This window comes from Oncorhynchus mykiss, chromosome 19 (assembly GCF_057628025.1).
Source record: "Oncorhynchus mykiss isolate SJ-2025 chromosome 19, ASM5762802v1, whole genome shotgun sequence".
Classification (NCBI taxonomy): Eukaryota; Metazoa; Chordata; class Actinopteri; order Salmoniformes; family Salmonidae; genus Oncorhynchus; species Oncorhynchus mykiss.
In genome coordinates, this window is record NC_143040.1 from 18,030,044 (window position 1) to 18,051,961 (window position 21,918).

The 21,918-nt window shown below is 44.1% G+C and overlaps 1 protein-coding gene across 2 annotated transcripts; it reads left to right on the forward strand.

Annotated features, from left to right (window-relative positions):
* Positions 1 to 5,179: 5,179 nt before the first annotated feature.
* On the forward strand, positions 5,180 to 21,794 carry LOC110534552 (polycystin-2). Of its 2 annotated transcripts, none has more exons than XM_090210331.1 (15): positions 5,180 to 6,230; positions 6,503 to 6,616; positions 14,557 to 14,690; positions 16,150 to 16,400; positions 16,682 to 16,906; positions 17,203 to 17,431; positions 17,667 to 17,837; positions 18,111 to 18,292; positions 18,496 to 18,616; positions 18,743 to 18,841; positions 19,156 to 19,277; positions 19,434 to 19,551; positions 19,644 to 19,807; positions 19,983 to 20,130; positions 20,425 to 21,794. In XM_090210331.1, exons 1-15 carry the CDS (start codon positions 5,783 to 5,785, stop codon positions 20,644 to 20,646), a joined length of 2,748 nt encoding a protein of 915 aa, XP_090066457.1. In that variant the 5' UTR covers positions 5,180 to 5,782; the 3' UTR covers positions 20,647 to 21,794. The 2 variants fall into 2 exon arrangements, with proteins under 2 accessions (XP_090066457.1, XP_036810101.2); XM_036954206.2 differs by having other exon boundaries at positions 19,647 to 19,807.
* Positions 21,795 to 21,918: the final 124 nt, after the last annotated feature.

Here is a 21,918-nt window from a genome sequence, read left to right on the forward strand (position 1 = left end):
TTCAGCTCGGACACCAGCGTAGCGTCCAAAAGGAGAACGGGGCATCAAAGACCTTCCTCACTTCCCCCACTTCCCCCTCCAGACCAGCGCATATGGCCGGCTGTTGTTCCCACACGGCAGTAGCCCAGGTGAAAGCCCTCAGAAGTAACAATGTTTATACAGCAACAGGGGCAAAGGTACAGGACGGCAGGGTCAGGTCAGGCAGAGGTCGGTAATCCAGAGATGGGGAAAAGTTACAGGATGGCAGGCAGGCTCAGGGGCAGGCAGAGTGGTCAGGCGGGGGGTACAGCGTACAGACTGAGCATCACTTTGACATCATTGGCAGAGTTAACAGCTTTTAGTATTGTATACACACCCTAGATCACCACCACTACAGGTGGGGCATAGCTCCCCTTCCCCTCTCTCAGGAGGGAGTGAAGAGTACTGAGGGATGACCAGGACTGGTTGGACCCAGGTTACCAGACTGCTGCACATTGCTCCCAGCAGGCATGGGCACGACTTGTACCTGTGTGCCCTGCTATACCTTGGCAGGCGAATAGATTTTCTTCCCAGCCACATCGACCACCATGGGGTACACAAAATATGCCCCAGTGGAAGAGAGAGCTACACCAGGGGGGAAGGCTGTGGTGGTCTGGGAGGGGGAGTGGAGGGGTTAGCTGGAACTCCTTACACCCATCTCCCCTCTCCTCGTCCCTCGGGGTGACCTGATAGCCTTCAAGGAACCAGACGTCCTCAGATCGCTTCTGGAGCCCTAGGAACCAAAATAGAATGGAATGGATCAATTGTTCATGTTCAGAATTGCCCACTAAAAGTACAATGTTTATTACATTATTATTGAAACACAAACTGTACAGTCAACAATAAATGAATGGCCATTTATGATGATGATAATGAAAATACTCACTGCGGAAATATTTGTGACAGTTTGTAACACCTTTACCTGTTAAGGATAAGAAATGGATGAACATTTACGATGATGATAATAATGAAGATACGTGAAAATACACATTATATACAAAAGTATGTGGACATCCCTTAAAATTAGTGGATTTAGCTATTTCAACTACACCTATTGCTGACAGGTGTATAAAATCGAGCACCCAGACATGCAATTTCCATAGACAAACATTGGCAATAAAACGGCCTTACTGAAGAGCTCAGAGACTTTCAACGTGGCAACGTCATAGGATGCTATTGCTACGTTTCCAACAAGTCATTTTGTAAACTTTCTGCACTGCTAGAGCTGCCCCGGTCAGCGGTAAGTGCAGTTATTGTGAAGTGGAAAAGTCTAGATGCAACAACGGCTCAGCAGTGAAGTGATAGGCTACACAAGCTCACAGTACGGAACAGCCGAGTGTTGAAGTGTGTAGCTTGTAAAAATCATCTGTCCTCGGTTGCAACACTCACTACCAAGTTCCAAATTGCCTCTGGAAGCAACAGCACAATAACTGTTTGTTGGGAGCTTCATGAAATGGTTTTCCACGGCCAAGCAGCCGAGCACAAGCCTAAGATCACCATGCGCAAAGCCAAAAGTTGGCTGGAGAAGTGTAAAGCTCGACGACCACTGGACTCTGGAGCAGTGGAAACGCGTTCTCTGGTGTAATGAATCACTCGTTACCATCTGGCAGTCCGACAAACTAATATGGGTTTGGCGGATGCCAGGAGAATGCTACCTGCCCGAATGCATAGTGACAATTTAAAAGACAACAACCACCCGAGCCACTGCCTGTAGACCCCGTTATCATCCAGAAGGCGAGGTCAGTACAGGTGCATCAATGCTGGGACCGAGAGACTGAAAAACAGCTTCTATCTCAAGGCCTTCAGGCTGTTACATAGCCATCACTAGCACAGAGAGGCTGCTGCCTATATACACAGATTTAAAATCATTGGCCACTTTAATAAATGGAACACTAGTCACTCTAATAATGTCACTTTAATAATGTTTACATATTTTGCATTACCAATCTCATATGTATATACTTTATTCTATACTATTCTACTGCATCTTAGTCTATGCCGCTCTGACATTGCTCGTCCATGTAGTTATATATTCTTAATTCCATTCCTTTACTTAGATTTGTGTGTATTGGGTATATGTTGTGAAATTGTTAGATATTACTTGTTAGATATTTCTGCACTATCGGAACTAGAAGCACAGGCATCGCTACACCCGCAATAACATCTGCCAAATGCGTGTATGTGACCAATACAATTTGATTTGAAAGTTTGGTGGAGGTTTTTCATGGTTCGTGCTAGGCCCCTTAGTTCCAGTGAAGGGAAATCTTAACGCTACAGCATACAATAACATTTTAGACGATTCTGTGCTTCCAACATTGTGGCAACAGTTTGGGGGAGGCCCTTTCCTGTTTCAGCATGACAATGCCCCCCAAGTTCCATACAGAAATGGTTTGTCGAGATCGATGTGGAAGAATTTGACTGGCCTGCACAGAGCCCTGACCTCAACCCCATCGAACACCTTTGGGATGAATTGGAGCGTCGACTGCAAGCCAGACCTAATCACCCAATATCATTGTCCAATCTCACTAATGCTCTTGTGGCTGAATGGAATAGAAAAGTCCCCACAGCAATGTTCCAACATCTAGTGGAAAGCCTTCCCAGAAGAGTGGAGGCTGTTATAGCACCAAAGGGGGTCCAACTCCATATTAATGCCCATGATTTTGTAATGAGATTTTCGACAAGCATACTTTTGGTCGTGAAGTGTATTTGCGGCTGTTTGTAACACCTTTGCCTATCGAGGTTAAAAATGATCATGTTTTGATCCAAGGAAAGGAATGCTTGTTCTTTTTTCGTTCTGACTGAAGGCAATGAACAACTCACCTATAATGTTTTTGATAACCTAATGGCATGACATCATATGAAAAGATCTCTTGACATTACACACAATGTGTGCGTCCCAATAGACATTCTATTCCGTATATAGTCCACTACTTTTGACCAGTGCCCTATTGGCCCTGGTCTAAAACAGTGCACAAGGGAATAGGGTGACTTTTGGGACTTATACAGTGTTGCAAGAGGCAGTTATGTAACATGGTATGCTTGTTTCTAATTAGATCACATCACCATTAGGGATAGATTGTAGAAAGAAAGAGTTGATTCTATGAAGAATACATCATGACATCACAAAGCTTGATAAAGGCAAAAATAACCCATACAAAGGTTTACTTTAGAACACGTTACAAAGTCTCTGAGAAAAAAAACACAATTTGTAAATAGTTACAGCCAACTCTATATTGATGATACCTACCTTCTTTGTCATCAGATAACATCACGAGGATAGTCACTGCAGATAGAACACGGACAGCACTGTTGACATCCCATGCCTGCAACATTATCTGAAGTCTCTTTCCCATGGAAATCTATCATGAAGGCTGATACATGCTAATTAAACAACCCTCTCATGCCAGTGCTTTGTGATACAGCACAGAGCCTATTGTGAAATTTAGAGTGTGCCAGAGGCCTTGTTTTGACAAATAGCTATAATATGGAAATATTACATAATATTCTTAATTCTTTTGTTTGTTTTGAAGCGGGATAGTGTTAGAAAAGTAAAATGTTTACCAGGACTTTGGTTGTTTCGCCGCCATTTAAAAAAAATAAAGTTGTAATTGATGAAGTGATTTCACCAAAAACCTTGATCAGATATACCACTACTAACCATATCCTATTGATGTTGTTACTTGCTACTGAATATGATTCAAGTACCCAACAAAGGATAACATATTGCTTAGTTATCGTCACACACACACAGGGTTAGGGAGTACTTTTATTACAACAAAACTGTAAGTGTAATCAGTTAAATTACCAGCAAAAAGTATTATAATCAGATAACTTTCAAATTCAGATAGGATGTTTGCGAAGTTAAGTTTGTTCCACCTGAACGAGTCTGACCACACGCCAGAGACCACTCTGATGACACACCAAATGCATTTGATGGATATTTCTTGTCTTCCTCTAATTACCCCTAAGTAACTGAAAGTAATCAGATTATACTGAATTTGGGTCATCCAAAAGTTACGTTACTGATTACAATTGTGGACAGGTAACCAGTAACTGTAAAGGATTACATTTAGAAAGTAACCTAACCAACCCTGAATTCCAACAGCATACCATCTATACAGGCTACATTACTGTATCAGGCTGGCAGTTCCCCCACAGCTGTTCTCTCCTTATCTGAACTGTAGAGACTTGTTCTGAGAGAAGAACGCAACATCTTATCAGTCATGATGATTCACTCAGTCAAGGAACTATCAATCCAATTCAGATATTGTAAAGTACAGCAATGTTGTTAACAGCAGTGGGTGTATAGTTCTCAGTCCTTGAGCAAAAAATGTAAAGGGTGAAGAACAACGAAGGTATACTGTGCGTTTGTTATAAGTTATATATATAAAAAAAAGAGTACTTTATTGAACAGTGATTGTTACCTTGACGTAACTACCTTGAGCTAACTCCCTTGTGAATTGAGCCGGTGGGTGATTTGAATCAAAATTGGAGAATGAGCGCCATCTAATGGACATGAATAACGCAACAGTGAGTAAAGGTAATACAGTAACAATGTTGCTAGAAAAGAACACACCAAGTGACCGAATAACTATGGAAGTACTAGTAGAAATACTGTTGTTCCATGTAAAGAAATATGATTGGCCTTTAGAAATATCACTCAATTATTGGGTCCAAATCACATCCAATCCTGGCCAGGGGTTTTGCAGGACTGTCTTGTTGCTTAGCAGCCCAAGACCCAAACATACGTGGTAGTACAAAGTATAGTTTTTTGTTTCTAAAGGCACATGCATTTAGCCCTAAAATAATGTCCTCATGACAAATTGTGATTTTATTCATTCTAAATAGTAGGCTATTCATTCGCATTCCATACACAGCACTGCAAACACTCATCCTGAATAGAAATTGCTCAGAAAACGAACAAAAACTAATATAAACCTTTGGAGAAAAAAGTGTTTTGCTGAGCCATATAAGGCAATTATAGTTTACTGCTGTAGAAATAAATATTGAAATGTTTTTTTTTTCACTCGTTTAATAATGATGGAATGCACAGCAACTTGATTATATTATATTGTATTCTATATTGTACAATTCTAAGACGTGAAATTGTGTTTTACCAAAAGTGATTCACCCCTACACATTCGACTGTGCTGTATTTTCCAGAGGTGCATGCCAGTGTCTGTGACGCCATGACTTCTAATGTAATCTGAGTCTCCAACAAATGAGAATGTGAGATTTTGGGGGAACAGCAAGAACAAGATGGCTGGCCCGGGACAAGGAAAGTGTTTGGCTTCTTTTCCATAAACGAGGCATTTCGTTGATAGTTTTCAGTTTCATTAGTACATGTTTAGGCTACAAATTAGTTTTGTAACTATATATATTTGTTGTTGTTGATATACCTACTTTTGCAATAGTTTGATCTAAAACTACGCAGACGCTCACTTTCTTGAAGACAGAAACTTTAGTTCTGTTATTTTTCTTTCTTAGTAAGCAATTTACGTTTCGAAGTATATTTGCTGTGAACAGGAACATATACAAATAATCAAAATTAGTTCATCTGTTTCCCGAAATTGATTTGCAGAGTTTGAATTTGGGCAACTTTCTTACATATTTTAATGTGTGCGTAAACATTTCCTTTCTGATATGCGCGTCAAGCGTGACATAAACATAGCACTTGTTAGTGGCTAGAGACATAATTGATTTTAACGTTTTGTAAATGTAGTTAGTCTGGCCTTTAAAAGCTTTTCAGTGAATTGGACTAACAATGAGCTCGACTCGGGTGAGATCACAACAACCGCAGCAGAATCAGGCTGGCAGGTCCGCCACGGGCGCAGCGGGTGCGTCCTTGCCGCACAGATTGGACACAAGCGAGGGGATTGAGATGGAGAACATACAGCACCAGGATTTGGGGCTCGGGGGCGCCATAGGCACACCATCACCCCCCTCAAGACAAGCCTGGAGTCGGGACAACCCGGGGTTTGAACCGGAGGATGAGATGATGGGGGCCGATTGGCCTCCGGCTAGCCCTGGGAGAAGATCAGTGTCCACGGGCTCCAGCAGTAGCTGCAGCAGCGGGTTGGGAAGTTACACCGCTGGAGGGAGCAGCACCCGCATCCACCGTGGATTATACCCGACGCCGACAGTGGATGCCCTGCAGCAAGACAGACATGACATCAAAAGCTGTGGGAAGAGGATACTGGAGAAAATAAGAAGTTAGTGTCACTTACGTTTCCTCGAAGAACACTACAGCTGCCAAGAGGTCTGGACCTTTATGACACAGGAGGTAGTGCACTTGCCCTTTAACTTGACCTGTGTCATTGGCTCAGACACCTCTCTGGCCGTTCTTCCTCACTGTTCCATACACCACTTAGGTCAACACACACCTGTAGATGCCCTCATTGGTAATGCACTGGCATCTCAAGCCGAGCATTGATGGTTAAGGAAGGATACTAATGTGTGTGTTGAAATGTTTTTTTCCCCCCAGTTCTATGGGGTACTCAGCTGATGGAGGACAGTGACAGCAGCAGAGAGAGGTACCTGAGGAACGTCCTGAGAGAAATGGTCACCTACGTCATCTTCCTCATCACACTGTGTATCTGTAAGTACCACACACACGGGACACACACACACACGCGGAGGCTCAGCATGAGGAGGCTACAACAGACTTCTTCCGTCACAACGTACCTCTAAAGCCCTTCTGCTAGTTTGCTAGCCCCGGCCCGCTAACTGTCTGAATCGCCGTGTCTCCAGCCAGCTTAACTACTCACTGGACCCCTATGATCACTTGGCTACGCATGCCTCTCCCTAATGTTAATATGCCTTGTCCATTGCAGTTCTGGTTAATGATTATTGTCTTATTTCACTGTAGAGCCTCTAGCCTTGCTTAATATGCCTTAGCTAACCCTAGTTCCACCTCCCACACATGCGGTGACATCACCTGGTTTAAATGATGCTTCTAGAGACAATATCTCTCTCATCGTCACTCTATGCCTAGGTTTACCTCCACTGTATTCACATCCTACCATACCTTTGTCTGTACATTATGCCATGAATCTAATCTATCGCGCCCAGATACCTGCGCCTTTTACTCTCTGTTCCGAACGTACTAGATGACCAGTTCTTATAGCCTTTGGCCGTAACCTTATCCTACTCCTCCTCTGTTCCTCTGGTGATGTAGAGGTGAATCCAGGCCCAGCAGTGCCTAGCCCCACTCCCATTCCCCAGGCGCACTCATTTGTTGACTTCTGTAACCGTAGCCTTGGTTTCATGCATGTTAACATTAGAAGCCTCCTCCCCAAGTTTGTTTTATTCACTGCCTTAGCACACTCTGCCAACCCGGGTGTCCTAGCCATGTCTGAATCCTGGCTTAGGTAGATCACCAAAAACCCTGAAAAAAACCCTATACCATTTTCCAACAAGATAGAACTGCCAAAGGGGGCAGAGTGGTAGCCTGCAGAGTTCTGTCATACTATCCAGGTCTGTGCCCAAACAATTAGAGCTTCTACTTCTAAAAATCCACCTTTCCAGAAATAAGTCTCTCACCGTTGCCGCTTGCTATAGACCACCCTCTGCCCCCAGCTGTGCCATGGACACCATCGGCCATCCTACAATCTAAGCTTGATTCCCTCAATCTCACACAAATTATCAATGAACCTACCAGGTACAACCCCAAATCCGTAAACACGGGCACCCTCATAGATATCATCCTAACTAACTTGCCCTCCAAATACACCTCTGCTCTTTTCAACCAAGATCTCAGCGATAACTGCCTCATTGCCTGCATCCGTAATGGGTCTGCAGTCAAACGACCACCCCTCATCACTGTCAAACACTCCCTAAAACACTTCAGCGAGTAGGCCTTTCTAATCGACCTGGCCCGGGTATCCTGGAAGGATATTGACCTCATCCTGTCAGTAGAGGATGCCTGGTTATTCTTTCAAAGTGCCTTCCTCATCATCGTAAATAAGCATGCCCCATTCAAAAAATGTAGAACTAGGAACAGATATAGCCCGTGGTTCCCTCCAGACCTGACTGCCCTTGACCAGCACAAAAACATCCTGTGGCGTACTGCATTAGCATCAAATAGCCCCCGTGATATGCAACCTTTCAGGGAAGTTAGGAACCAATATACACAAGCAGTTAGGAAAGCCAAGGCTAGCTTTTTCAAGCAGAAATTTGCATCCTGTACCCCAAACTCAAAAATGTTCTGGGACACTGTAAAGTCCATGGAGAATAAGAGCACCTCCTCCCACTGTACTGAGGCTAGGAAACACTGTCACCACCGATAAATCCACGATAATTGAGAATTTCAATAAGCATTTTTCTACGGCTGGCCATGCTTTCAACCTGGCTACCCCTACCCCGGTCAACTGCCCTGTACCCCTCACAGCAACTCGCCCAAGCCTCCTCCATTTCTCCTTCACCCAAATCCAGATAGCTGATGTTCTGAAAGAGCTGCAAAATCTGGACCCCTACAAATCAGCCGGGCTAGACAATCTATACCCTCTATCTAAAATTATCAGCCGAAATTGTTGCAACCCCTATTACTAGCCTGTTCAACCTCTCTTTCGTATCGTCTGAGATCCCCAAAGATTGGAAAGCTGCCGTGGTCATCCCCCTCTTCAAAGGGGGAGACACTCTAGACTCAAAATGTTACAGACCTAAATCTATCCTACCCTGCCTTTCTAAGGTCTTCGAAAGCCAAGTTAACAAACAGATTACTTAACATTTCGAATCCCACTGTAACTACTCCGCTATGCAATCTGGCTTCCGAGCTGGTCATGGGTGCACCTCATCCACGCTCAAGGTACTAAACAATATCATAACTGCCATCGATAAGAGACAATACTGTGCAGCCGTATTCATCGACCTGGCCAAGGCTTTTGACTCTGTCAATTACCACATTCTTATCGGCAGACTCAACAGCCTTGGTTTCTCAAATGACTGCCTCGCCTGGTTCACCAACTACTTCTCTGATAGAGTTCAGTGTGTCAAATCGGAGGGCCTGTTGTCCGGACCTCTGGCAGTCTCTATGGGGGTGCCACAGGGTTCAATTCTAGGGCCGACTCTCTTCTCTGTATACATCAATGATGTCTCTCTTGCTGCTGGGGATTCTCTGATCCACCTCTACGCAGACGACACCATTCTGTATACTTCTGGCCCTTCTTTGGACACTGTGCTAACTAACCTCCAGACGAGCTTCAATGCCATACAACTCTCCCGTGGCCTCCAACTGCTCTTAAATAAACTAAATGCATGCTCTTCAACCGTTTGCTGCCCGCACCTGCCCGCCCGTCCAGCATCACTACTCTGGACGGTTCTGACCCAGAATATGTGGACAACTACAAATACCTAGGTGTCTGGTTAGACTGTAAACTCTCCTTCCAGACCCACATTAAGCATCTCTAAAATCTAGAATCTGCTTCCTATTTCGCAACAAAGCATCCTTCACTCATGCTGCCAAACATACCCTCGTAAAACTGACTATCCTACCGATCCTTCCTACCGATCCTCGACTTCGGTGATGTCATTTACAAAATAGCCTACCAGCAGGTATATTTCACTGGTCACCCCAAAGCCAATTCCTCCTTTGGCCGCCTTTCCTTCCAGTTCTCTGCTGCCAATGACTGGAACGAACTGCAAAAATCTCTGAAGCTGGAGACTCTTTTCTCTGGTTAAACAAAGGTGAAAAAAAACAAACAAAAAAACACACCCACAGAGGATGCATGTTGGGCATCATAAGAGTCTTTTTGCATTAAAAATGTTGGCCCCACTTCGTAGACATGCATTATTTAAACAGTCAGGCCCGAGGGGGTGTGGTATATGACCAATATACCACGGATAAGGAGTGCCTGGATGCAGCCCTTAGCCGTGGTATATTGGCCATATATCACACCCCCGAGGTGCCTTATTGCTATTATAAACTGGTTACCAACGTAATTAGAGCAGTATAAATAATTTTTTGTCATACCTGTGGTATACGGTCTGATATACCACGTCTGTCAGCCAATCAGCATTCAGGGCTTAAACCACCCAGTTTATGAACCAGAATAACTATAGGATAGGCAAACCAATATAATGACATTGTAATAAGGTAGTAGTAAAAGTACATACACCTATCAAGTATAGCACTTTTGTGTACTCGCATTTGTATTTTCTTGAAAACATATTGAAGTGGTATTACTATGTAACTGCTGCTCTTAGCTAGGACTAATACTAAGTCCGTGAGGATACTTTTTCCCGCTGACCAGCTTTCCTAGCAGAAAAGTCATTTTCCAAACTCCTTAGGTCTGATAAACAACTCTGGCAGCGTATCAGGAAAGCTTCCTCAAGCCAGGAACTTCCATTAGAGTTTAGTCACTATTATTGTACGTTTGGGAAAAGGATTGTGGGAAGATGATGAAAGTTCCAGAATACAGCACAACCGAGAGTCAGAATGCTATTAATCTAGTTTCACCACTCCTTATACCACGGCTGCTGAGAGGAAAAGTGTTCCCGTGCCAGAATGGGGTTTTGGGTGGATCAGGAAGTCATTTCCTGGCTGGATAGATGGAGCTAGATCAGCCAGTTTCTCAGCCAGGTGGGAGTCAATGAAATAGAGGCTTGGAAAATAGCATATATATGAGCCATATATGTGTGTATGTTGGACTGTTTATGTATATTTATTTAGATATAGCTTAAATATGGACCTGGATGCAGTCCAACAGATCATATAAGCAAATACTACAATGGAATGCTGAATAAGTCGGGTTGGACGATACTTTTCTTATCAATCATCATGAAAAACATTGAAATCAACCAATCCTCCATTGTTAAAATACCACAATCAAATCAAATTTGATTTGTCACATGCGCCAAATACAACAGGTGTAGTAGACCTTACAGTGAAATGCTTACTTACAAGCCCTTAACCAACAATGCAATTTAAGAAAAATAATTGTTATGTAAAAAAATATAAACTTTTTTTTCAAAGTAACAAATAATTAAAGAGCAGCAGTAAAATAACAATAGCGAGGCTATATACAGGGGGTATCGGTAAAGAGTTAATGTTGCGGGGGCACCGGTTAGTCGAGGTAATTGTGGTAATATGTACATGTAGGTAGAGTTAATTAAAGTGACTATGTATAGATAATAAACAGAGAGTAGCAGCAGCGTAAGGGGGAGGGGGGAGCGGGGGGCAATGCAAATAGTTTGGGTAGCCATTTGATTAGATGTTCAGGAGTCTTATTGCTTGGTGGTAGAAGCTGTTAAGAAGCCTTTTGGACCTAGACTTGGCACTCCGGTACCGCTTGCCGTGCGGTGGCAGATAGAACAGTCTATGACTAGGGTGGCTAGAGTCTTTGACAATTTTTAGGGCCTTCCTCTGACATCATCTGGTATAGAGGTCCTGGATGGCAGGGAGCTCGGATCCAGTGATCTACTGGGCCGTACGCATTACCCTCTGTAGTGGTTTGTGGTCGGAGGCCGAGCAGTTGCCATACCAGGCAGTGATGCAACCAGTGAGGATGCTCTCGATGGTGCAGCTGTAGAACTTTTTGAGGATCTGAGGACCCATGCCAAGTCTTTTTAGTCTCCTGAGTGGGAATAGGTTTTGTCTTGACTGTCTTGGTGTGTTTGGACCAAGATAGTTTGTTGGTGATGTAGACACCAAGGAACTTGAAGCTCTCAAACTGCTCCACTCTAGCTCCGTCGATGAGAATAGGGGCGTGCTCGGTCCTCCTTTCCCATAGTCCACAATCATCTCCTTTGTCTTGATCACATTGAGGGAGAGGTTGTTGTCCTGGCATAACACGGCCAGGTCACTGACCTCCCTATAGGCTGTCTCATCGTTGTCGGTGATCAGGCCTACCATGGTTGTGTCATCCGCAAACTTAATGATGGTGTTAGAGTCGTGCCTGGCCATGCAGTCATGAGTGAACAGATAGCACAGGAGGGGACTGAGCACGCACCCCTGAGGGGTCCCCGTGTTGAGGATCAGCGTGGCGGATGTGTTGTTACCGACCCTTACCACCTGTGGGCGGTCCGTCAGGATGTTCAGGATCCAGTTGCAGAGGGAGGTGTTTAGTCCCAGGGTCCTTAGCTTAGTGATGAGCTTTGAAGGCACCATGGTGTTGAACGCTGAGCTGTAGTCAATGAATAGCATTCTCACCTAGGTGTTCCTTTTGCCCAGGTGGGAAAAGACAGTGTGGAGTGCAATAGAGATTGCATCATATGTGGATTTGTTGGGGCAGTATGCAAATTGGAGTGGGTATAGGGTTTCTGGGATAATGGTATTGATGTGAGCCATGACCAGCCTTTCAAAGCACTTCATGGCTACAGACGTGGGTGCTATGGGTCGGTAGTCATTCGGGCAGGTTACCTTAGTGTTCTTGGGCACAACGACTATGGTGGTCTGCTTGAAACATGTTGGTATTACAGACTCAGTCAGGGACAGGTTAAAATGTCAGTGAAGACACTTGCCAGTTGGTCAGCGCATGCTCGGAGTACACATCGTGGTAATCCGTCTGGTCCTGGGCCTTGTGAATGTTGACCTGTTTAAAGATCTTACTCACATCGGCTATGGAGAGTGAGATCACACAGTCGTCCGGAACAGCTGATGCTCATGAATATTTCAGTGTTACTTGCCTCGAAGCGAGCATAGAAGTAATTTAACTCATCTGGTAGGCTCGTGTCACTGGGCAGCTCGCGGCTGTGCTTCCCTTTGTAGTCTGTGATAGTTTGCAAGCCCTGCCACATCCGACGAGCATCAGAGCCCGGTGTAGTACGATTCATTCTTAGTCCTGTATTGACTATGGAACGCTGAATACGTTTTATCCCTGTGACTTTGCTGCTTGTGGAAGTGTAAGCCTATTCCCTGTGCATGGGAGCTGGTTGACCAGATTCAAGTATACACAGATGTTTGGGGTTACAACTGCTCTCCTGGCACCAATGACATGGATGTCAATTAAGGCAGCCCTATTCAGAGGTGTTGGGTTAAATGCTTAAGACACATTTCGGTTGAATGCATTCAGTTGTGTAACTGACTAGCTATTCCCTTTCCCCTATACATTTCTGTTTTCAGTGGCATCTTAAACAGGTCTTGGCCTCAGTGCAGTAGGCCAGGATTTGGTAGCTGGTGCTAACTGTAACTGTTGGACCATTCAGAGAGTCGTGCCTGGCCATGCAGTCATGAGTGAACAGAGAGTACAGGAGGGGACTGAGCACGCACCCCAGAGGGGTCCCCATGTTGAGGTTCAGCACTGTACCTGTTGGACCATTCAGAGAGAGAAACACATGATCAACACAAAGATGTAGTTCACAATATTGCTGTATACATTTCTTAGAAGTGTAAGCCGTTGGGGGTTGGGGATTGTTTTAAGAAAGTCATACCATGGACCATTTAGCTATTTTATTAAAAAAATGTAGGACCCCTTTAGGTATATATATATATATATATATATATAATTTTTAAAAAATATTGAATTTGTCCTTTACTACTATAGCCCATAGAAACGCATTGAATAACGCAAAAAAGAGGTTTGGAAGTGTCTCTTCTATATCCAGGACATATACGAAAGCTCAGGCAATGTTTTAGTTTTTTTTTACACATATTTAACCCCTTGTTGGAACAAAACTACCTCCATACTTTCATTTGTATGGGTTACCTTTAGACAAGTCCCACGACACTTGTCATAGAGCCATCATGTTCGTGAGATCCTTACCTTTCTATAGAGTGGTCATATTAGTTTGTAGGCCAAACCGTTCAGACGCTATAGACGTTTTCTTGAGAGTATCTTTTTTAGGGATGTCTCCTGGTCAGACAAACAGAGCTCTAGCTCTGCCACTTTCCACCTCAGATGAGGAAGACCGCCACAGGCGGATGCGGTGGATTGATACATAGCCCATGCAAAAAAACATATCTTGAGCTTAAAGGAAAATTCCACCCCAAAACTTTTGGTATTCTTTGGTATTTGTTTGATTAGTCGATTGTTGACATTTGTTTTGCTTGTCAGAAATCAAGTTTTCAAGATATGTAACTTTCAAAATACAAAAATCATCCCATCATATGACTTAAAATACAGCATCATATGATGCAAAATGCATTATATGGGGATGATTTCTGTACTTTGAAAGTTACATATCTTGAAAACTTTATTGCTGACAAGCAAAATATTTCAGGACTATGTCAACAATGGACAAATGAAACAAATACCAAAAGATAGTTTCTGGGTAGTTTTCTTTTAAACTGATGGATTTTGATGGGGATTTTTTAAATTATGTTACTTAGATTGATGCACCGATGTGTCAATGGACTATGGGGGTAAACACAATATAGGCTAATACAACTGTAGCACGACAGTAATATATAGTATAACGATAGGATAACATTAATGCCGTTATTCATTATTTTAAACATTGGTTATGTATACAAGCATGTATGAAATAAACAGTTATTAGAAAATGCTGAATAGGTATGCTGTGTAACTAAAAACACGAAGGAAAATGCACCATAATCTCATGCAGAGAAACTCTTACAGTCTCTTCTGTTGTGTTGTGTAGTGACCTATGGGATGGTGGGCTCCAACATGTACTACTACACCAAGGTGATGTCCCAGCTCTTCCTGGATACACCACTGTCCCCGGGGGACACAGCCACATTCAGAAGCCTCTCAACTATGGGTGAATTCTGGAAGGTGAGTCAATTCAATGAGTCAATTCAATGAGTCAATTAAATGAGTCAATTCCCCGGTTTGCTATGCAGTGGTTTAATCTCCTGCTTTGTGCTTTTTGTCTGATTGGAAAATAGAGCTTGGTGCTTAGTTATGGTATAACAAAGATGCCAATGCATTTACTTTGGCCCATGCTCAGTTACACTATATATACAAAAGTATGTGGACATCCCTTCAAATTAGTGGATCTGTCTATTTCAGCCACATCCGGTGATGACAGGTGTAAAATATCGAGCACACAGCCATGCATTCTCCATTAAAAAAACATTGGCAGTAGATTGGCCTTACTGAAGAGCTCAGTGGCACCGTCATAGGATGCCACCTTTCCAACAAGCCAGTTTATCACATTTCTGCCCTGCTAGAGCTGCCCCGGTCAACTGTAACTGCAGTTATTGTGAAGTGGAAACGTCTAGCAGCAACAACGGCTCAGCCGCAAAGTGGTAGGCCACACAAGCTCACAGAACGGGACCCCCAAGTGCTGAAGCGCGTATTGCTTAAAAATCGTCTCACTACTGAGTTCCAAACTGCCTCTGGAAGCAACGTCAGCACAACAACTGTTCGCCAGGGCTTCATGAAATGGGTTCCCATGCCCGAGCAGCCGCACACAAGTGGTGTAAAGCTCACCTTAATTGGATTCTGGAGCAGTGGAAACGCTTTCTCTGGAGTGATGAATCATGCTTCACCATCTGGCAGTCCGACGGATGAATTGGGGTTTGGCGGATGCCAGGAGAACGCTACCTGCCCCAATGCATAGTGCCAACTGTCAAGTTTGTTGGAGGAGGAATAATGGTCTGGGGCTGTTTTTCATGGTTCGGACTAGGCCCCTTAGTTCCAATGAAGGGAAATCTTAACGCTACAGCATATAATGACATTCTAGACGTTTCTGTGCTTCCAACTTTGTGGTAACGGTTTAGGGAAGGCCCTTTCCTGTTTCAGCATGACAATAATTGCATGCACAAAGCAAGGTCCAGACAGAAATGGTTTGTCGAGATCGGTGTGGAGGAACTTGACTGGCCTCAACCCCTTCGAACACCTTTGGGATGAATTGGAACACCGACTGCGAGCCAGGCATAATTGCCCAACCTCACTAATGCTCTTGTGGCTGAATAGAAGCAAGTCCCTGCAGCAGTTCCAACATGTAGAGGAAAGCCTTCCCAGAAGCTTTTCCTCTACAACTCTGTATTAATGCCCAGGATATTGGAATGAGATATTCGACGAGTAGGTGTCCACATACTTTTTGTTGTGTAGTGTATATGAAGCGTAAAACCAAAGCAGCACTTAAAAGTATTTAGTTCAAATCACATTAATTAACACCAAATAGAACAATGGAGCATTTCCATGAATCTAGTTAGAACCTAACAGACCAGCAGAGCTTTCAGATGAAATTCTCTCTGTAACCAGTGCGTGTCTCTCCACCATGCAGTTCACAGAGGGTCCCTTCCTGAACGGGATGTATTGGGAAGTGTGGTACAACAACAAGAGTCTCCCTGAGAACCACAGTATGATCTACTATGAGAACCTGCTACTGGGGGTGCCCCGCCTCCGCCAGGTCAAAGTTCGCAACGAATCCTGCTCCGTGCACGAGGACCTTAGGGATGAGGTACAGGACTGCTACAACATGTACACCCCGAGCAACGAGGACAGCGCCCCCTTTGGCCCCATGAACGGAACTGCGTACGTCTACTAAACTACTATGCACTACTGTTAGATGTACAGTATAGTTAAATGGTAACGTATAAGAAAGCAACCATAAAGCTACAATTGGTTGTAATGCTAGAGACTAAACCAAAGCAATAGTTACAACATGTGCTCTAGTGTTAACTGAAAGCACATTATGGATGATGTCCACCAGATGATGGCGTATAAGGTCACTCACCAATAGCCACCAGTGAATACCAGGCCAAACTGTTTCACTGTGGCTCTATGATGAGTCTGACTGTCTGTCTTCCCACCAGGTGGATGTACACAGAGGAGAACAGCCTGAATGGGAGTAGTTACTGGGGCCAGGTGGCTACCTACGGTGGAGGGGGGTACTACCAGGACCTGGCCCGTTCCAGAGATGAGTCAGCTGGCTTGCTACGCTCCCTAAAACACCAGCTGTGGCTGGACAGAGGAACCAGAGCCGTCTTCCTGGACTTCTCCGTCTACAACGGCAACATCAACCTCTTCTGTATTGCCAGGTACAGAGCCCAGAGTTATTACATACGTATTACATGTTACTTAGGACTGTTTCACACTGGTTATATAGGTGATACATAGGTTCAATTCAGGCTCTCAAGACATCCATGGTTGGGATCAATGACTCATGCAATCCAATAGGAGTTCTCTAGTTACCATCCTCATCCACAATCTGGTGTCATTGAACCTCGATTTTCACCCTAGAGAGGCTGAATACGGAATATCTCTTGTTCATTCAGTTTAACCTGTCGGCTTAACTGCGGGGATAAATACAGTTGAATTGAATTGAATGTTTCAGGTTGGTGGTGGAGTTCCCTGCTACAGGAGGCGTAGTCACTTCCTGGCAGTTTCAGACGGTGCGTCTGATTCGCTACGTGTCCAGCTGGGACTACTTTGTCGGGGTGTGTGAGGTGGCCTTCTGCCTCTTCATCCTGTACTACGTGGTGGAGGAGGCCCTGGAGATCCGCATCCACCGCCTGCGCTACTTCAAGAGTGTGTGGAACTGCCTGGACGTCCTCATCGTTGTGGTACGTAATTCAAGATGGCCGCCCTAGCAAGGAGTAGGAAGGGATGGAGTCCCCCTGAAACACCCTGAAACAAGTAAAGAAGGGCTCTGTTCCAGTATCCCCACTAGCATACTACTTAGAATGAGTTAGTGCAATGAACATGCATTCTAAGTGGTAGGCTAGTATAGACATTGGAACAAAGGGATCCAAATATTGTTGTGTTGAGATTCCAAATATCCCCCTCCTCTTTTTCCAGTTGAGTGTTTCTGCCATAATCATCAACATCACCAGAACATCAGTGGTGAGCAATCGTCTCAAAGACCTTCTGGAGAACCACAGCGCCCACCCCAGCTTCGAGCCTCTGGCACACCTCCAGGTTACGTTCAACAACATGGCCGCAGTCATCGTCCTTTTCTCCTGGGTGAAGGTAAGAATGGCTTGACACGCTGACTGTAGCAATTGAGTGGGAATTGACCAGGAGCAGAGCTTGAACCAGACACTCTACAGTTGGTTACAGGATGAGAGTACTACTACCTGTGCCATAAAGGTCCAGACCTGTTGGCAGAAGCCAAAGTATGCTCCCATAAAGCGAGACTATATTAGCATGATTTTAATACAAATAAAAAAAGACAGAATTGATATAACGCTTTTCAAAGACACTTGAATTCTAACCTGGTTTCTGCTCATCTCTCCTCTTCAGCTCTTCAAGTTCATCAACTTCAACAAGACCATGAGCCAGCTGTCCACCACCATGTCTCGCTGTGCCAAGGACCTCATCGGTTTCGCCATCATGTTCTTCATCATCTTCCTGGCCTACGCTCAGCTGGCCTACCTGGTGTTTGGCACCCAGGTCAACGACTTCAGTACCTTCCAAGCCTGCATGTAAGTAACATTGGTTTGATTGGAATCAACCCAGGTTCCAAGATTCTCAGTTCTTTAGGTTCTCCATAGACAACCAGGGCTCCCATTGATTGATTGGAATTTTGTTTGGAATTTGACCCATTGGAACTATAATGGTAACGCACCCCTATAGCTTCATCTTAGCCTCTTCATAGCTTCTTCTTCTTCTCTTCTTTTCCATGTAGTTTTACCCAGTTCCGCATCATCCTGGGAGACTTTGAGTTCTCAGAGATAGAGGAGGCTAACCCAGTCCTGGGACCCATCTACTTCATCACCTTCGTCTTCTTCATCTTCTTCATCCTCATGGTGAGTTTTGATATACTACCATTGATAAATGTGTGGTTATATTGATATATATTCATATTGTACTATTTGATCTACATTATCTAGAGAGATTAACGTTTGCTCTGACTGTTTTTTGTCTCCCTGTAGAATATGTTCCTGGCCATCATCAATGACACCTACTCAGAGGTGAAGGCAGACATGTCCCAGCAGAGGTCTGAGATGGAGATGACGGACCTCATTAAAAAGGTATGGGACCCAAATGGTATGTGGGGTTATTTGTTCTAGTAGGTGTATGTGATCCCTTAACGCGTCATTGTAGCTGAGTATTTCAAACAACTGCAAGCTGACTTGTATCATAGCAACTTCATATTTAAGATTCTATGAAGTAAAGAGTTCAATTGAAAAGGAGACTCAAGTTAATGTAATTTTACGTTACTGTTGAATATTATCAACATGAATACTGAATAACTGCATAATGCAGAATGAAAATGGCAACAACATTCACCTCAGTGTTGATAGGTGTCCTTGAGTTTGTCCGAGTGCTGTTTCTCTCCCTGCAGGGCTGTAACAAAGCCTTGATGAAGCTGAGACTGAAGAAGACCACTGTGGATGACATATCAGACAGTCTGCGCCAGGCCGGTGGGAAACTCAACTTCGGCGAGCTCCGCCAGGACCTCAAAGGGTGACCGCTGCAGCGTCTGAAACCAAACTGGGGTTTCACTGACTAATTCATAAACATACACTATTTCATTCATTTATACATACATACGAAGAAAGACATCAAGACACACGTGACATGTAATAGTACAACTAAATGTGTTGTTGTTTGTGTATTTAGAAAGGGCCACACGGATGAGGAGATTGAGGCCATCTTTGCCAAATATGACCACGGTGGGGACCAGGAGCTGACTGAGCACGAACACCAGCAGATGAGGGACGACCTGGAGAAAGAGAGAGTGAGTGGACACACACACACACACACACACAGGGCAACGAGCTACACACACACTTTTGCAGATGTTCAGTGTGTCTCTGCACATATGGCCAGGAGGACCTGGATCTGGAGCGCAGCTCGTTGCCCAGACCCACCAGTGGGCGGAGCTTCCCCCGTAGCCATGACGACTCGGAGGAGGATGACGACGAGGACAGCGGTCACAGCTCCCGTCGCCGCGGCAGCAGCTCAGGAGGCGTGCCCTACGAAGAGTTTCAAGTGTAGGTCGAGTTCTATTACCAGCCAAGTTGAAGTATTGGGCTTTTGAAAGGTCCTCTGTGTGTTTCCGACAGAGGATGTACCTGATATTTAAATGTTTTAAACCATGTGTCGTAACTATGGATATAGCATGTTATATAAACGTGTTATTGACATTATTGTTCTGTTCTATTCCAGGCTGGTGCGTCGTGTTGACCGGATGGAGCACTCCATAGGTAGTATAGTGTCTAAGATCGATGCAGTGATTGTGAAGCTGGAGGCCATGGAGAGAGCTAAGCTCAAGAGGAGAGACGTGCTGGGAAAACTGCTGGAGGGGGTGCTGGAGGTGAGACGGAATGTACATGGGGGGACACACACACACATGCCCATCTCGCCCACACCAAACACTTTTAAAAAAATCTTTCCTTCCCCTCTCTTTCTGTCCATCTCTCTCGTTCCAACATCTCCCTTCTCCCTTTTGTCCCCCCTCTCTCTGACTGTTAGACTATTTATCTGGTCAATATGTTAGGGTATTATGTCTGTTTGTAACAGTGTGTTATATGTTTAAGGACTCTTGGAAGATTAGTCCAAATGATGACTAAAAGATACTAATCAAATCAAATCTCTCCTCCTCCCCCAGGATGAGAGGCAGGGTCGTGACATGGACGTCCAGAGAGAGCAAATGGAGCGGCTGGTAAGGGAGGAGCTAGAGCGCTGGGAGTCTGACGACACTGTCTCACAGGTCAGCCATCACCAGCCCGCCACTGCCATTGGTCCAGGAGCCCAACCACGCCCCCGCCCCTCCTCCTCCCTTTCTACTGATGGGGTGGACGCTGGGGGTAATGGGAGTGGCCACGTGTAAAATTCCGCCCACCAGAAAGTTACACGGTAATGAGAAAGAGACATTAGTCTTTTTTACAGGTTTCTAAGCGCCAACTCCTTACTTGAGATGTGTGCATGCAATTTGAATGTTCTGAAAATGTTCCCATTGACCTCAATGGAAGATTATCGTGGAAGTCCGAGTTACGCAATCAAATTTTAAGTAAGGATTTGGACCTATCGGAGGCTAAGTGTAACTTTAAGAGACATTTTAGTGAGGTTCGAGATTGTATTCATCGGTTGTGGCAGAATAGGTTGTCACACAAATGAAGATATCCTTGTGTAAATGTCCTTTCTGGTTGTGTTCTACATTATATACCAGTACATAGTCCCATCATCATCCCTCTGTGTTTGTTTGAAATCTTTACACATGATACCACAATGGCAAATCACGTGCACGGCACCTCAGCTATCCAAGAGTGTGAGTGAAACCCACCCAATAGACTCATATGGTCTGAAAACAGTCTTACGTCCTCCATCTATAAGATGGTACATGCTTTAAGGCAAGCAAAATATGACCTGATACATTTACAAAGCTTACAGTGCAAGCACATGATTGTAGCGTTTAAAATGAAGAATTCGGGTACATGAAGATGCTGGACACAATGAAGGTTTTGATTATATTGGAGATATTACATGTGATGTAAATGAACTAGCCTCTTAAGCTATTTCCATTTGGTTTATATTCTAAGAATACACGGTATATCATTGCTTTTCCTGTGCAGGTATGTAGCTCAAGGGCTTTTGGTTTTTGGTTACACCGTATATATGCACGCACGCACATCTTGATATTCCACAGGAAATGGTCTCATCGATCGTTCATTTGCTGCTTTCCTTTTTTGTCATTTTAATATCGTAACAAGTGTGGCTCATCCTGTCATAATTACTAACCTATATCACTTTGTAATGACTTACAAAACACCCTTCTTATAAATGCATAATATGATACATATTGTAACTTGAAACAAACTTCGATTCGAAGTGCATCTAGGGTCATGTGATCCTCGTGTGTATTATTATGTACGGTGCCTTGCAGTATTTTGTAGTCGTATTGTTTAGTAATTTTTTTTGTGGTTACATACTGTATATCAAAGGTGTGAAAAATAAATAAAGTGTGTTGTGATGCTAAAACGATGAAGTGGTGTGTGTTAAAAAATCGTAAATTTAATCCGGGTCGTTGTTTGATACGTTTGAACACACCGACAGTGACTCTAAACCTTGAATATAAGGTGTCAGGAATGGACCTGTCATGTAC

Coding starts and splice junctions, on each gene's coding strand:
- LOC110534552 (XM_090210331.1), top strand. CDS start 5,783: ATGAGCTCGACTCGGGTGAGATCACAACAACCGCAGCAGAATCAGGCT. Junction 6,231..6,502: donor GATACTGGAGAAAATAAGAA/GTTAGTGTCACT, acceptor TTTTCCCCCCAG/TTCTATGGGGTACTCAGCTG. Junction 19,552..19,643: donor ACGACCTGGAGAAAGAGAGA/GTGAGTGGACAC, acceptor ACATATGGCCAG/GAGGACCTGGATCTGGAGCG.